This window comes from Salminus brasiliensis, chromosome 8 (genome assembly GCF_030463535.1).
Source record: "Salminus brasiliensis chromosome 8, fSalBra1.hap2, whole genome shotgun sequence".
NCBI classification, from domain to species: Eukaryota; Metazoa; Chordata; class Actinopteri; order Characiformes; family Bryconidae; genus Salminus; species Salminus brasiliensis.
In genome coordinates, this window is record NC_132885.1 from 38,377,550 (window position 1) to 38,394,749 (window position 17,200).

Consider the following 17,200-nt stretch of genomic DNA (forward strand, 5'->3'; position numbering starts at 1 on the left):
ATACGTATTGTAAGCATATGTCTTCGCTGTCCAGTGATGAACATGTATCTCCAAAGTGGTGAGTTTACAGATGAATTAAATGGAAGTTAATATAATATAAGAGTTTGTTTGAGGTCTTTTAGAGCGTATCTATTGGTCCGTTCATCCGGAATGATTTATGCAGTGCACAGAGCAGCTACAGGGTCGTTGGGCATGTCATTGCTGTCCTGGGTACCTTGTATGTCCATTTTTCACTTTTTGACATGTAAATTTCAGAATGAACCAATATAAATGCCCCAATCGTTTTTTCTTTCTCCTGTAAAAGTGCAAGTGTCAGACAAGTATCGCGACAGTGACGAGACGTGTGTGTGTGCACTGCATAAATCATTCTGGATGAATGGACCAATAGAAATACTCTAAATGACCTTGAACAAACTTTTATTTTATATTAACTTTTAATATAATTAATTTAATTTACGATTTAATTTGCCTTTAAACTCACCATTTTGGAGATACATGTTCATCACTGGACAGTGAAGACATATGCTTACAATACGTATAAATTTTATATATATATATATATATATATATATATATATATATATGGTTTTTTTTGTTTGTTTGTTTCAATTTAAGAAGGATTTCCAGTCCAATTTCCTAAAATGAGTGTGTCCCAAAATTCCAGTCCCCCTCATTTTAAGCAATAAAGATTTTTAGTTTGTTAAATAGTAGTTTATTCACCATAGAGCAGAGCGTCCAACTTTTTACAGTTCGAGACCCACACAGCTGACCACAAAAGTCAGACCCCCCCCCCCCCCCCCCCCCCCCTCCTTTAACAATACCCCCATGGCACACTAGGGGGCTGTGACCCTCCGGCTGAAATCGACTGCTTTAGAAAGGAAGGGGTTTGTTTTGTTAGTGTTATGCGGTTGTGGACTAACTGCTCAAGCTTATGTGAGAAATCAGATCATGTGATCCATTTAGTGACTAATATCTTTTAAGATGTTCATCAATAAAATCTAAATAAATAAATAATAAAAACCAGCACATTGTTTTTGGGATTGATCGCTCACCGTCTTCCTTTATCCTCTGACCCACTGTTTGCTGTTTGTAGATTTGTGTCCAGAGTTGAGGAAGTTCTAAATGACTGGAAACTGATTGGCAGCAATGTTGGAAGACCGCCTGAAAAGGTAATCGGACCCTTATTTCAATTCATTTTAGTGCGTAGGACAATCATTTATATGGGTATATATATTATTTTATATTATATTAGTATATATTAGTTCATATTTAATATGAATGATAATACTTTGATATTAATGTTTGATGATTTGGAACTGACAGTCAGTAAATCACCGATTAACTAAAGCTAGTTTGTGTGTATGTAGTCTTGTGTGTATTGTGTGTGTATGTATGTATTTATATACACTAGGGATATGGTAAAAATGTAATATCACAGTGATTAAAGACATTTTTACAATTTAAAACATTCATCACGATCGTCGTGATAGCAGTCAAAATAGTAGTGACAGATTTTTGAAAAATGATTTAGTACAGAGATTTGTATTAAAATTCTGCTGCACTTCATCCAGTTCAACCATCCAGACTAATTACACTGTAATGAAACGTACAGCTGACCAGTCTTAATAAGCACTGACGATTTCCATGATATGCTTAGAAAAGCATATTGTGAATTATGATAATCCAATTCATCACTATACGACAAAATATCATCATATTGTCCACCTCTAATATTAATATATACACACACACACACTTACGTTACCGTTAATGCATTAACATCTCTTTACAGAGTCTAGTGGTGTATTAGAGGCTTAACATAGAGATGTAAACACAGCATCACTACTGTTGAGCTCAGAGGGTAGATTTACTTTATTTATGCTGAAATATGGATTAAATCTCATTCTCTTACACACACACACACACACACACACACACACACACACAGCTGTTCCTCTCTTATTGCATTTATCTCTTAAGAAGTTGCTGAAGCATTTTCCCTATTAAAGTTTCTGTGTCCGAGCTTCGTCGTGTTCGAGGCTAAAGTTCTCTATATATCTCTCTGAGATATTATAAGTAAAATAAACAGATTCCTCTAGACAGTTTATTAGGCACACTTTTTTTTTTTTTTTTCCTCCTGCCCAAAAATTTAAGGATGTGTTAGCTAGCAGTTTAACTTGTGATTAATCATCATAATTAATCACTAAATATTTTTGTTGTTGGTTAACGGCATCAAACTTTTTAATAGATTTATATACTATGATTATGTATATATCTCAGAGTAGTTTGGTGTGAAATGTTTTAATGTGTAAAAAAAATAAAATAAATAAAAAAAACACCTCTGCTGCCTCTTCTTTGCAGTGGTGGGGAAAGGAATTAAGAGTCAAACCAATCAGTTTGACTCTTGACACAAACACGCACTTTAATGTTACTGATGGTAAAAGAGTGATAAATCTCATTTTTTTGGTCTGGGGACTACTTTCCTTATGACATTCTTCAAAACATCCTTCACACATCCCTCCGCCATGAGTTTTATTCTTCAGTTTTATTGTTTTGGACAGAAATCTTGTCCTAAAATCTTGTCTCAGTTGGCAGACAGTGTATTCTCAGTTGTTTTGTCGTATAAATGATCAGTCAGAAAGCTTTTAGAGCCGTCAGACGTCTGATTCCATTCACCACCGCTGTGAACAATTCTGATTTGACGGGTTTCTCCAGACCCACTCTGACTTACTTTGTTTACATCCTAAGCTTTTAATTATGCAGACATTTAGAAAAGGTGTTTTCATCCCTCTTTAAAGGCCCTAACTTCTATGGTACGTCTGCTTCTGCTCTGTCTGGCCTAGGGAGAATACACCAGCGGCACATGGGAGGAGAAGTCCAAAGAGATCAACTTTGCTGATTTTAAGTTCAGCGTAACGCACCACTATCTCAAACAGGAGTCTGTGGAGAGCGAGGGGAAGGAGGACGGGGAGGAAGGTATGGCTGTCTGGCTGTCTGGCCGGCTGCTTTCGGAGAGATGTGTCTGCTGCTTTGCCTCTTCTGCTCTAAAGTCACACCCTGTCCCTTTACAGATGCCTTCCCTCTGGCCATGCAGGACCTGCTGTGTATGAACAATGACTTCCCTCCCAGAGCACACTGCCTCGTCAGATGGTTGGTACAACTGCACTGAACCACTAAGCCCTATATCAAAGGTGTACGCTTCTGAGCTGTGCCGTAGCGCCACATTCAGAGCAGTTCACTGTATTCTACATACACTGCCAGCCTACACGACCAGGTTCAGCTGTCAACATCTGATTGATTGATTGATTGATTTATTTATTTATTTATTTTAATTAGATTTTAAATATTGAGGTACTTGGATCAGGGTCTAATCCCACCAGTGTTGACTTTAGAGGACGTATCAATTCTAATGTGCCATTTCAGAATCCAGTATGAATTTTTTAATAAAGAATTGTGGAGTGGTTTTAATCCAGTGTGAATTTGCAGTGCCTGTAGTTTTTACAGTTAAATCAGTATTATCATTTCAGAGTGATTTTTATCCGGTATGAATCGTACCACCAGGAAAGTGACACAATTCAGTAAATCCAGTATGAATCTGCAGTTGTGTAGTTCATACGGTCTGACAGTAATAACTGTGGAGTGGTTTTAAGTCCAGTATGAATTTGCAGTGCTTGTAGATTTAGCAGTTTCACAGTAATAATTGAGCAGTGGGTTTAATCCAGTATGAATTTCCAGTTTGTAAGGTACTTATAGCTTGACAATTAGGTGGTGCTTTTATTCCTGTATGAATCAGCAGTTGACTTTATTTCAGTATGAATTAGCAGTTTGTGGAGTTTCTACAACCTGACATAGAATTGTGGAGTAGTTTTAATCCAGTGTGAATTTGCAGTGCATGTGGTTTTTACAGTTAAATCAGTATTATCATTTTAGAGTGCTTTTCATCCGAAGACTTTTCATTAGCACCTAGGAAAGTGACAAAATTCAGTAAATCCAGTATGAATCTGCAGTTGTGTAGCTCATACGGCCTGACAGTAATAACTGTGGAGTGGTTTTAAGTCCAGTATGAATTTGCAGTGCATGTAGATTTCACCCTCTTGGTTTGCAGTTTCACAGTAATAATTAAGCAGTGGTTTTAATCCAGTATAGCAGTTTTTGTAGTTTCTACAACCTGACAGTAAGAATTGTGTAATATTGTAATAATATTAGAGTAATTTTTCATCCGGTATGAATATAAAGTAAGGCTTTTCATGAGCCATGTATTAGATTTTAGTACCACCTAGAAACGTGAGACAGTTAAGAAAAGAGTGTGTGTGATTTGGTGTTTTTGGTGTTTACACCATCATTAAGTGAACAGTGTGGCCCCAGAACGTCTCATTTTCTATTTTGCTGCAGGTATGGAGTTCGTGAGTTTGTGGTTATATCTCCTGGAGCGAACTGTGAAGCTATCGTCAGTGAGTCCAAATGCAGCCTGCTCCTCAGTTCGGTCTCCATCGCCCTGGCCAACACTGGCTGGTGAGTAATAGGTGATACTTTTTTGGGTGTCTTTGTTTTGGGCTTTTTTCTCTGAGCTCCCCGTAGATTCTGTATTTCAGACTGACTGTAAGAATAGCTCAAGTTTAAATACTATATATATATATATATATATATATATGTATATGTATGTGTGTGTGTGTGTGTGTGTGTGTGTATATATATATATATATATATAAATAAATATATAAAAAGAGGTCCAACATAAGAAATTTCGCCATACTTGCAAACTTGGAGAGCTGCCTTAATGCTGGACTGCAGACACTTGAGTGTGTTCTGACCTTGCCCTTACAGTGTGTGTTGTGTAAGCCTGGGTCCACTTTATTCCTTGCTGGGAGACGGTCATTTGGGGGAAGCGCTTTCATAGACTGCTGTAAAAAAACAAAACAAAAAAAAAAACCTTGTACTTTTTTCTTTACTGTAGAAAATTAATTAAAATTAATTAAAATTAAATTTACATAATCTTTAAAAGTAAATATTCATAAGTTGGACAGCATTTGTATAAATCACTCCAGTCAGAGTTAAACCTGTGTAATGCAAGTGGTCTGTGATTACGGTCCAGTATGAATCCTGTAGTTTATGTAGTTTCTACAACCTTATTATTGTTATACAGTAATTATTATACAATAATTATTGTGAAGAATTTTTATTCCAGTATGAACCTGTAGTTTGTATGTCTCTTACAGCCTGGCAGTAAAAATATGGAGTGTTTTTTCAAATCCAGTGTGAATTGGCAGTGCATACAGCTTTTACTAGGAAGGGCTTTTATTCCAGTAGGAGTGTACAGTTTGTATAATTTCTACAAGCTGACAATAGTAATTGTGGAGTGGTTTTTAAAATCCAGTATGAATTTGTGGTACATGTAGCATTGGCAGTTTAACAGTTATAACTATTAAGGGCTTTTATTCCAGTATGAATCAGCCGTTTGTGTAGCTTTTACACCCTGACAGTAAAATTTGTGGAGTGGTTTAATCCAGTATGAATCAGCCGTTTGTGTAGCTCTTACAGCCTGACTGTAATAATTGTGGAGTGTTTTTTAAAATCCAGTATGAATTTGCGGTGCACGTGGCTTTTGCATTTTGAAAGTAATAATTAGTGCTTAAGTGCTTTTATTCCAGTATGAATCTATAGCTTGTGTAGTTTTTACAACCTGATAATAATAATAATTATGGAGAGGTTTTCATCCAGTGTGAATGTGCAGCATGTATAGGTTTGACGGTTTGCTAGTGAAATTATAGTAAGTATGGAGGTTTTAATTAGAGATGCTATGATCAAAATAATGATAAAAATAATTAGGCCGATCTATGGAATTGAGCCTTTCATTTTATTTGGTTGGTGTGAGACTGAACTAAATGTTTACATGTTTGCAGTTTTTGATTACTGCTTATATGTTTGACCAAGTTACTTATTTATTCTCAGGTTCAGCTGCTAGATTTTATGTTGAATTGTTGTTATTACTAAATATTTAAAAATAAGATTGATTACTGTTTGTGAGTTTGACAAAGTGAACCTACTTATTTTCAATTTGGGCTGAAATGTTTGATGTATTTTTGTATATTTTAAGAAGTTTGACTCCTTTTTTATTTTGAATTTGAATGCTGTGTCATGGTCCTGCACCACTGTTTATTTTAGTGACAGCAGATTTATATCTGTGTGTTAATTTGTTCTATTCTGTTTTACAAAGTTAGTAAAGTAATGTTTAAGTCAACCCTGATGCCTTAAGTCTGTCCCACATGGTGAGGTATACAATTTATTAATTCAGCAATGGTATCTGATCTGTATCGGGTATCGACCGATATGCAAAGTTTATGTATATGTATCGGTATCAGAACTGAAAAAGCCGGATCGGTGCATCCCTAGTTTTGATCCAGTATCAATCTTTGTAGTTAAATTTTTTTCTTTACTTTTACACTTTTGATCATTTTTGAAGGGACTTTTGTTGTTGTTTTGTTTTGTTTTAGACCTGCTGCACACACACACACACTCTCTGCGCACACACACACAGGATTGTATTTGACACTGGCAGTGGTGGCTCAGCAGTTAGAGCGCCGGGCCCACTGTTGGGCCCTTGAGCAAGACCTTCTCTGCTCCCTGGGCGCTGGAGTTGGCTGCCCACCGCTCTGGGTGTGTGTGTACTCACTGCCCCTAGTTCACTAGTGTGTGTGTGTGTTCACTATCACAGATGGGTTAAATGCGGAGGACGCATTTCGCTGTACAGTGACAAATACGTGCACCTTTACCTTTACTTTCATGGTGGATCTTTACATGACTTGGAGGAAGACTATAGACTTAAATTGTGCTGAAAATACTTACATTTCCCCATAAATAAATGAGCCTCAGCAAAGAGGAGCTGATTCCAGTTACAAGCTCTCCACAGGCTTTGTCATGACCGTCACATTGCATATAATCACCCTCTTCTGGTTGTGCTCTGGGGAGATGGACTGTTGCTTGGTCAGTAAGTGACACACGCTCACGCTGATTATGTTACTAACTGTAAGCCAAGCTGTCTGATTCAGAGATGGATCCGCCTCTAAAGCACATTGAAGCTTAATTGCCTCACATTTTCTCCATCACTGCGCCGCCACAGTTGGTTCACGGTGTGTATATGGACGTTCCGGGATGGGAGCGAATGTTCTCCCGCTCTGAACTGTCGCCTTCGGTTACTCAAGCTGCCGGAGAAGAGTGGACTCGCGCTCCATCACCGCTTCAGCCGCAGCCACTCCGCTCCTTAATGCTCCCTGCGATGACAGCCGGCATGTGGCAAGCTGTTTTTGTGGGTAGGGGTGTGTGTGTCTGTCTGTGTGTGTGTGTGTGTCTGTGTGTGTGTGTGTGTTCCTCTGTAGAGGATGTGACTTATTTCCACTTCATCCAAAATCATCATGTGATTAGACGAGTGGGGCCCAAATATTATTTTTATAGACCAATACATTGTTTTACATTATCTCCTATTTCTATTATATGTATATAAATATCCATATGTCTATATATATATATATATTTCTTATAAACATATATATTTATTTATTTTTTTGTCTCCTGTATAAAAACCTAAATGTATAAACACCTGTACCAATTAGCCATATCATTAACACCACCTGCCTAATATTTATACTATGGTTGTGCTTCCAAAACAGCTCTGATCTGTCAAGGCCTGGACTCCTGAAGTCCTGTAGTATCTGGCATCAAGACTAAGGTTAGCAGCAGACCCTTCAGAACCTGTTGCCGGTTCACCAGTTGTCCTTTCTTAGACACTTTTAATAGGTACTGACCACTGCATACCAGAAAACCCCACAAGACCTGCCTGATGTTTTGAACATGTTCAGACCCACAGTCGTCACATCAGTGTTTGTGTGTGTGTGTGTGTGTGGGAGCCATTTTTTTAAGTATAGGTACTTTCAGATACATATGAATAATATTGTTCTAAAAAAAAAAAAAAAAAAAAAAAAATAGCCCTGGGCATGGGTAAAGAATGTGATTTGACTGATGTCCAAAGGGGCATGATAATAGGGTACTGGCCAAAAGTTAGGAGCAAGCTCGCTAAGCTCGTGTTGAAGGTGTACCGAGAATGGACCTCTCGCACAGTGAGAGCCTCCCAATGGCATTACAGTGGTGCCCCACAGGCCATTCATGTGAGAGGGGAACGACGACTCTAGCAAATGCTTTAGAGCAATGATGCTCCACTGTAGAGCAGCTAACCTCTATAATGAAGACCTTCCATCACCCTGATACAGCCCATATTACGATGTCTCGTTAGTGTCATCCAAGTCAGGGGTGCTTATTCCCACTATCAGGTAGGTGGTCATAATGTTCTGGTATGGCTCTGGATATATTTGGCATCATGTCCCGAGAAGGTATAAAAACAAGCCTGTTTGTGTGTGTGTGTGTAGGGGTGTGTGGGTGGGCTTCCAGTTTCCCAGAGCAACGATCTTACAATAGGTTACGGCGTACATCTCAGCGAAGCGTTGCTGGAAGATGAAAGCGTTGCCCCCGGCAACTCGCTGCCGTGCTTTCCGGAGCTCAGCGGGGCAGGAGGTCACTGCCTATCTGCAGGCTCGCACTGCTTTCTGAGACGCCTTATAGGGGAAAGTATTGATGGCAGGGATGGTGAGATGCAGGGCTCGGCAGATAGAGATACACCACCCCTCACAAGCTTGGGGACACCCTGAATTTTAAAAAAGCATCAACCCTCTTTTAACCTTCTTCCTGTGCGCGCTCAGTGGGGTGGCCTTCACCTTTGGACAGCATGAGTTTCACTTAGCACTGAATGCTCACAGTAGCAGCCCAGTAAACCCAGTCATGCCCATCAAAACCAGCAGTTAAACAAAGCCTCCCAGTTAGAGACGTTGTCACAGATCACAGAGACGTTTTTAAGCACTGTTAGGATGGTGTGTAACACTGTTGCACGGGTAGGAATTCCATGGCCGATAGCATGGTGACGCATTGGTGACCATTCATTATAAAGCGTTTGCTACATATTGAGCTACAAGGTCAACAGTAGCTAGGCTGAGGACATTTACACAACGAGGTGTGTAGAAATACATCAAACTGTGCCTAAAAAAACTTGGGTCCTGCGCCATCTGTGTATTCCTGCCACTCTATATATACGATATAAATGGTGGTTGGTGTGGCGCAACAGATAACACCACTACCTGCCACTGAGCTCCCACACCATGTGGCAGACTGGGGTTCGATTCCTGGTCTGGGTGCCTATGCTGCGCTACTCCAATAAGAGTCCTTGGGCAAGACTCCTAACACTACATTGGCCCACCTCTGTAATATGAGTAATCCTGGAAGTCGCTCTGGATAAGCGCGTCAGCTAAATGCCGTAAATGTAAATGTATGCCCCGAGCAGAGGCGGGTTGCTGTGCCAGTGGAGAAAGCCACCCTCGGAGGTGGAGGTCCGTGCAAGTGTGGTAGCTAGAACAAGCTGAAAAATCATTTGGTGCGTTATTGAGCTACAAACTGTTCTGTGCAGTATTTACTAATTGACATTATTTATTAATTCGGGTTGGTTATTGTAGAAAGACGCCACTGTTTGAACTGTTAGGGAAGTGATCCCGCTCTAGAAGCGGTGTTTAAATGATGTAGCTAACAAATAGCAGAACAATTTTAGGCCAATAGAACAGTGGAATCCCTCCCCCAGAATTAGCGCTGTCTAGCATCCGGTGCTGAACTGCAGGAAAACCCTGGGGAAAACCCCGCCTGAGAAAGCACTTATGTAAATAACAGAAAGGTCGGGTGAGCTGTTAATTTGTGAGCTTTGGGTTATTTAAAGAACATTCTTTAGAACTTGTTGATGAAGTACTTAGCATTACAAAGCTTTTGGGAAATTCGCTGCAGGTTAATTTGCCCTTTTATTTCGTTTGTAAAACAGTGTAATGCTATAGGCCACAGTTTAGCCCCTTATTGTGACATTAGCACTGGTCAGCATTCGGATGCTGCAGCTTATTGAACGACTTTTGGGCCTAAAGAGCTTCAATATGTAAATTTTTTTTACCCTCTTCATCCACCCAATCCCCGTTCATGTGCACTCTTGCCAGCACTAGCAATGCACCCAACGCTATGAAGGTGATGTTGGGAGGAAGAGCCATTAACACCCCCCGAAGAGAGCAAGGCCAATTGTGCTTGAGGCAAGCATCATGACCCAGGATTCGAACCGGCGATCCTCGGGTCATAGTGGCAGCGCCTCGGTCCACTGCCCCATTATTGGGGCAGACCCTGCTCTTCATGCTAAAAGAAAGACGCTGCGTTCCATTTGAACCGGGATGTCGACGGAATTTCAACTGGAACGCCTCCACAAGTCAGATTACTCAAAAAGTCGGGAGCCCCTCACCAACCCCAAGTTAAAAATCCAAGATGGCTGCACAGTATACTACATAATGTGTTAATTAACTGGAAGCGCTAACAGTGCTAACCTTGGGCAATGCTAACCATGGATTGTCAAACCAGTTGTGACAAGTCTTCAGCTCAGAATGTTTAACTGGGACACGGTCAACGTGAGTGTGGCGTGATTCCCAGCTCTGACACCTGACTTTCCCAGGTATATGATGCGCAGAATGAGTGTTGCTGCATATTTAGGTATCAGCGGTCAGCTACTACACGCCCCTCTTCCAAGTCCTCTTCCCCTAGTGTGTCTAGTGTGCTCACATCTTTTGAGTCTTTGTCCAAACCTTAATGACATCATCCTCATCTGGGTGGAAGCGGCGACTGCTCTGCACCTCCACCAGATGGTGCTGTTGAGCCATGTTTGCTCCTCAGCTCGGTCTCGGTACCACCACCACCACCACACTCCAGCCCTTTCACAGCAACGTGCCTGTATAACTCGGCCATCGCCGATACATTGCACTTCCTTCGCCTAATGACCAGCTGTTCAGCCACTGAGGTAACTGGACCTGCTGGGTACAGTTCAGTAGGTGCCGCCGCACTGTGCGGTCGAACGTGTGAATAAATGCGTTTCGGAGAAGTGCTGTTAAATTGCTGCCTGGAAGAGGGTAATAGTACCCAGAACTGGAAATGCATGCCTCAGGAGCGGTCACTGCCTGCTAACCACATGGGATTGGTACTGCTGATGGTCCGAACATCTGATTTCACTGGAAAAACTTATGAAAGAAGAGTCTGTATCTAAACTCAGTTTTTCTGAGTCTCAGAGCGTACTGCTCATTCCCCCGATCTATATGTAGAGACTCTAGATGCCCAAATCACAGCGGAAGCGACTTTTCGCCTCTAGACGCCCAAATCGCTGCTCGCCCATCGCCTGTGGGCGTTTCCTGATGTAAGGTTCCCATAGTTTAATGGATGGTGAGAAAATGTGATGACAGTATGTCGAACTTTCCTGGCTATAGCTGCTACAAATGACCTCTTTGAACAGTCTGAGTTCGGAAGTTCGAAAGTTTCGGAAGGGCTTTTAGAAGCGTCTGATTGGCCAACGCCCGCATTATTACGCCCGAGTTAATAACTGCACAGGGCTGCATTTAAGGGCCAGCCTATGCAACCAGTGGCTTTTTCCTACTTGATACAATGGGAAAATTCAAGCAACCCAGCCAAGACCTCCCAAATACCTGAAGGTACAGATATATACGCAGATCAAGTCTCAGGACACCGAATTTTGGTTTGAACGACCAAAGACAACAGCAAACTAACTGCTGAAGGAGCTGGATGCTTCAGGTACCAATGTCAAGAAAGAAGATCCTGAGAACCAGAATGAAGCTTGCATGTGATCTTTCTCCAAATGTTTGTGGACACCCCTTCTAATGACTGTATTCAACCACCTCAGGTTGCACCGATTCCAGACAAAGAGAAGTATTCCAGTAGAGAAGTACTGCCAGTACAGTAGGACTCTCTGGAGCAGATATACATACCATGCCTAATGCCATGTGTGGGCTAGAGGGCTATAAAGCCCCCAGCATTGAGCTGTGGAGCAGTGGAAGAACTGTGTTTTCTTTGGATGGAGCACCATCCATCACTCCAATGCTATCGGGATGATTGGTGTATTGGGAATGAGGTTGTGTAGGTTGGTGATCATCCAACATCCTGACCTCACTAATGCTCTTGTCGTTGAATGCAATCAAATCCTCACAGCAATGCTCCTCCAAAATCTAGTAGAAAGCCTTCTTTCTTCCCTGGACAGTAGAGACAGTTACTCCAACAATAGCAGGATAAACTCTTAATTTAATACCCTTAATTTTGGAAGAAACAGTAAATGAGCAGGTGTCCAAATACTTTTGTCAATTTAATGTGCGCTTATATATACGTATATAAAAATGTATGTATGCATATAACGCTCCCAGCGGTGGTTCTCAATGTGGCCGCCTTTACCACTGCAGTACTTTCACGTGTGTTCACAGTAACACAGCCAATTGAAATTGACATGGTAATGAGCTCATGCATATTAATAAGCAACGCCCTGCCGCCGGATTCTTCTAAAAGCAGCAGAAATGCTGTTTCAGTAAAATACAGCAACACTTAAGTGAAACAGTAAAACGAAAGCTGGTAAACAAGCAAATCAAAGAGACAGGAACAGGAAAAGGGCTTGAAGCAAAAGTTTGGGTACCCTTTGTGGCCAGTACTCGAGTATCACAGCTTGCTACAGGCTTGTAGTTCTTGCATGGTCTTGCTGCACTACATATAGCTGCATAAAACAGCCTCGTGCTCAAAGTGTAAAAGCTGATAGCTACATGAGTTATTTGGTAACTGAGCGATTCATAATCCGAATAATCGATTATTCAGTTCAGTAATCAACAGATTATTAGACTCTCAGAGCCGTCGTTTCTTGCAGCCCTGTTTTATGCTAATTGAGATTGGACGCTTCCCTCACATCAGAACTGAAGCAGCAACCCTGCTTTGACTGACCGACTGCCTTTCCGTACTCTTTAATACTGTCTTATTGACGTGCAGCGATCTTACACCTTTTGTCCTTGTGTCTGTGTTTGTCTATAGCCAGGTGCCACTGTTCGTCCATATCCAGCAGAAGTGGAGGAAGATGTATGCGGGGGAGTGCCAGGGCCCGGGGGTCCGCACCGACTTCGAGATGGTGCATCTTCGCAAGGTGCCCAGCCAGTACAACCACCTCTCTGGCCTTCTGGACATCTTTAAGGCCAAGATAGTGAGTAATACCACAACAAATGCTGCATAGGATTTTACACGTGTTTCAGATTGCTTAAACTTTTCAAATTACAATTATAAAATAAAATAATAATAATTCAAATAATTACCTTATATAAATTACATTTTTATATAAGGCCACACTAACTTGAGTAAACGCAGATTACAGTTTAATTGAAGGACGGAAGTTACCTAAAACCAGCTGGCCTGGCGTGGAAACTGTATTTGCCTGACTTTGTTACTTCATCAGTTGATAATTAGGGTATTATTATAATATTATATATGAATATTATTACATTTGTACAGGTTTTGAAATCATTTAATGTGACAAATATGCAGAAATCTATTAAATAAAGAGGGGGCAAATACTGCTGTACTTGCTACTTTGCACAGAAAGTGCAAATAAGGGCCACTAGACTTCGGATTGTGCGTAAACTTACTACGTCTTTAGGTACGCTAATTAGTTCCCAGCTATTGTTGTATTAAATTCAGTTGCACCGCCCACCGACACCTTAGGCCTCATCTTAGCTAGAAACGAATAAATTACCTCTTGAAACTTGTGCGTAGGCCCACACTTCGGTTCTTCAGCTCTATCAACAGTTTCACAAACCCTAAAACAGAACCCTGTGACCGAAGACCGAAGTTCATTAAAGAACCAATCAGTAAACATGTTGCCATGGAAATGAGGGCACTGAACTGTGCTGTGGATGTAGCTTCGAGATTAGAGCTGAAATTTTAACTAGACAGTAGTCATGTTAATTCATGTAGTCTTAAATCAATAGTACAGTCAATAATGCTAATGTTGCTAACAGCGAGTGAAAGTGAATAGTTACGGAACAGCATTATTCACATGACCTCGTGTGGAAATATTGAGTAACTTCCCAGCTCTAAGGAAAAACGAACTCAGTGTGGTGTAGTAATGCGTAAGTCTGTATTTACTTAACTCTTCTAACTAGCCTTTGTTTGAACCTATGTACACCTGGTGCAACTTTGTGATTTCTGTGAATTCCTTCAACACTTCCTTCTGCTTGGGGTGTGTGTGTGTGTGTGTGTGTGTGTGTGTGTGTGTGTGTGTAAGTGTGTAAGTATTTATGAGCTACCAAGCACGTCTTAAAAAGTAGCTCATGTAAGCACTGTTTTGACTAGCCTTTTTTGAACCTATATACAACTGGTGCAACTTTGTATCAATTCTTTGGATGGAAAGGGGAAATAAGTATTTCACAAGTACCAAGCTTATGTAAAAAGTAGTTAGTGGAAACTCTTGTGTTATAACTAGGTCTTGTTTGAACCTATGTACAACTGGTGCAACATTGTGTGATTTTTTTCAATCGATGTTTATTTATACGTCTACCAGCTTAGTGGGAGGGAATATAAATATTTAGTATGTTTTAAGCTCCAGATAAAAAGTAAGCCCTTGTGTTTAAGAACCGATGTACATCTGGTGCAACTTTTTGTGATTTCTATGGGTATTCAACACATCCACCTGCTTGGAAAGAAGGGGTGTAAGTATTTCACAAGTAAACAGCTCCAAGTAAAAAGTAGTTAATGCAAACCCCAGTATCATAACTTTGTTTGATCCCATGTACAACTGGTGCAATGTTGAGTGATTTCCGAGAGTTTATTCAACACCTCCACCTGCTTGGGGCTGGAGGGGTCCAAATATTTATTAACTACCAAGCTCTAGGTAAAAAGTAGTTAGTGTAAACTCATATTGTAACTAGCTTTTGTTTGAACCTATGCACACCTGGTTCACGTTTGTGTGATTTCTATGGGTGTTTATTCAATGTCAGTGTCCACCCGCTGAGGGGGTAAATATTTAAATATGTACGTAAATATTTTGGAACTACTAAGCTCTAAGTTTCTAACTATTTTGGCTTGAGCACACTATTTATTATTATTATAAATGGCCTACGTTTGATCTGATGTACAGCTGGTGCATTTGGCTCCAGGCCTAGAACTAGGTAGTGCTAATTCAGCTAAATCTAGGCATGGTTTTCCATGTTACTTCTTAAGCTTTCTCCACCCTTTTGTGTTTTCCTCTGCTTCCTCCCTCTCCGATCTTCTTCTACGTTTGGAATCTGCAGGGCTGCCCACTGACTCCGCTGCCACCCATCAACATCGCCATCCGCTTCACCTACATCCTCCAAGACTGGCAGCAGTACTCTTGGCCTCAGCAGCCTCCTGGTAGGATATATTAAGGATTGATATTTTAGCAGTTTAGCTTCTGTTTTTCTTATTATTGTTAAAATATTAGCATTTTGTAATAAATTTTTATAGTTTACAATGATTTATCAACATTGGTAGCTTACAGAAGTGTAATACAAATGCTAGTACCACCAGTACCGCCTTCAACAATAGACTGGCCACCCAAAGTTCCAGACCTCAACATCATTAATTATATTTGGCTGCCTTGAACAGGAACTTCTGAGAAACGTCTACGAGTCTCCTGAGAACAGTAGAAGCTGTAACAAAGGCAGAGTGTGGACTCACTGAATACTCAAACACCTGATGTTTGATGTTTAGTTGTGCAGGATTCTGTATTAATTAGATTTAAGCAAACCATAACTCTAAAAATATCAGGAGAACTTTGGCCCTCTCTTGTCCTGAATGCAAAATACATTGTGATGGTTGATGTAAGAATCTCTGAAAGCTACAGTATATAGAACCATAAAGACTAAAAGCTCTCCCCAGCTGCCCATCGATTACCTAACTTCAGAGCATGGCTGCTCATAGTAGGCGTGAACCCACGAAGGAGGCATTTGGAGCATTAGCCAGTGGCCTCAAGGAAGGTTTAAGAGAACGCCTGCTCGTACACCACACTCATGTCTCTGGCTCTTGGTCGCTCAGCGCTTTACGGTTGACCCTGCCTTGGGCGATGCTAAGTGCCGAGCTCTTAGGCTTGCTTTTAGAACAGCGGAGAGATCCTTGAGGCCTGGAGTGGCACTGTGGAAGGCGCATGTGCTCGCAGGTAGGAGGCCTAAGAGCTTTTTAGATTTTCTGTGAGTAAGTACTTGCATTACGTCAACGTCAAATATTACTGCTTTTCCTTCTCATCTTGTTCTCAGTTCCTGCACCTCGGATTCCTGCTCATCTTAATAAAAGCCTTATTGTGCACGCTTTGGCTGCATAACACGTGAAAGGCCAAGGTGATTTACAGTATGTCGTCGGGTGTGTCGTCAAGGCCGACTGGTACATCATTTCAACCTAAAAATCAGCATCAGTCTATGCTTGTATGGGAAGATTGACTAATCAAAAAATGTAAAGTCTCAGACCACCCATGTGGACCCATGTTCTTGGGTACAGCAGTCCCATTTCTTCCAGATCCACAGTAGGAGGGTTTCTTCAGAGCCAACACTTGGTAATAGCTTCCTTACAAGCAGCCTAAAATACGTTCGTTAGGTAGCCATTGTTCCTACGTAGACCTTCAGGGGTTGTAGCAAAATACCCATGATGGTCGTCCCAAATCATCCCAAAAGGATTGAATTTTCGGATAACAGCAAACTCTCATGATCAGCATTTGAGGAGGAGTCCCAGTTAGCCTGAATTTGAGCTTGGGTGTTATAAAATCTCCAATCAGGGGTCTGATTAAAAAAAAACAAAACCCTGCACTCTCCTGGTCTTCTGGTCCAGGCAGTGCTCAGTTCAGCCATTCTCGCAACAGTGACTGTGAACCATATATAAGTTGTGGATCCCACTAGAGCTGCGACGGTCACCGCAGTGCCGTGATGGTAGCGTGGTGACCACGTTGGCCATGTCCCTGCCATAACCAGGCATTTGTCCTCAGCACCACTTGACCTGGTCAGTTTCTTTTGAAGAATTCTGAGGTAGTCCTTCTTCCCCTTCTTCATTGTTCCAGCCACTTTGTACAATGTACCAGTTCCACTGGCAGCAAGACGACCCCAGAGCATGATGCTACCACCACCATGCTGAACAGTTCGTACAGTGTTCTTAGGGTTGGATGCCATATTTGTCTTACCTGACCGTAAACCGTTCCTCTAGAGGGCTTTTCTGTGTCTGTGTGGTCAGTGGATCAGGACCGTTAGTGAAGCTTGAAGGTGGCGTTCTTTCT

At 41.2% G+C, this 17,200-nt stretch overlaps 1 protein-coding gene across 1 annotated transcript in view; it reads left to right on the forward strand.

Moving 5' to 3' along the window:
- Positions 1–17,200, forward strand: part of rab3gap1 (RAB3 GTPase activating protein subunit 1) — an 82,043-nt gene that overhangs the window by 1,389 nt on the left and 63,454 nt on the right. The window contains exons 3-8 of the mRNA XM_072686542.1: positions 1,094–1,169; positions 2,844–2,976; positions 3,072–3,150; positions 4,393–4,512; positions 12,967–13,132; positions 15,216–15,315. Coding sequence (XP_072542643.1) covers positions 1,094–1,169; positions 2,844–2,976; positions 3,072–3,150; positions 4,393–4,512; positions 12,967–13,132; positions 15,216–15,315 — 674 coding nt within the window. The remainder of the gene's footprint in view (positions 1–1,093; positions 1,170–2,843; positions 2,977–3,071; positions 3,151–4,392; positions 4,513–12,966; positions 13,133–15,215; positions 15,316–17,200) is intronic.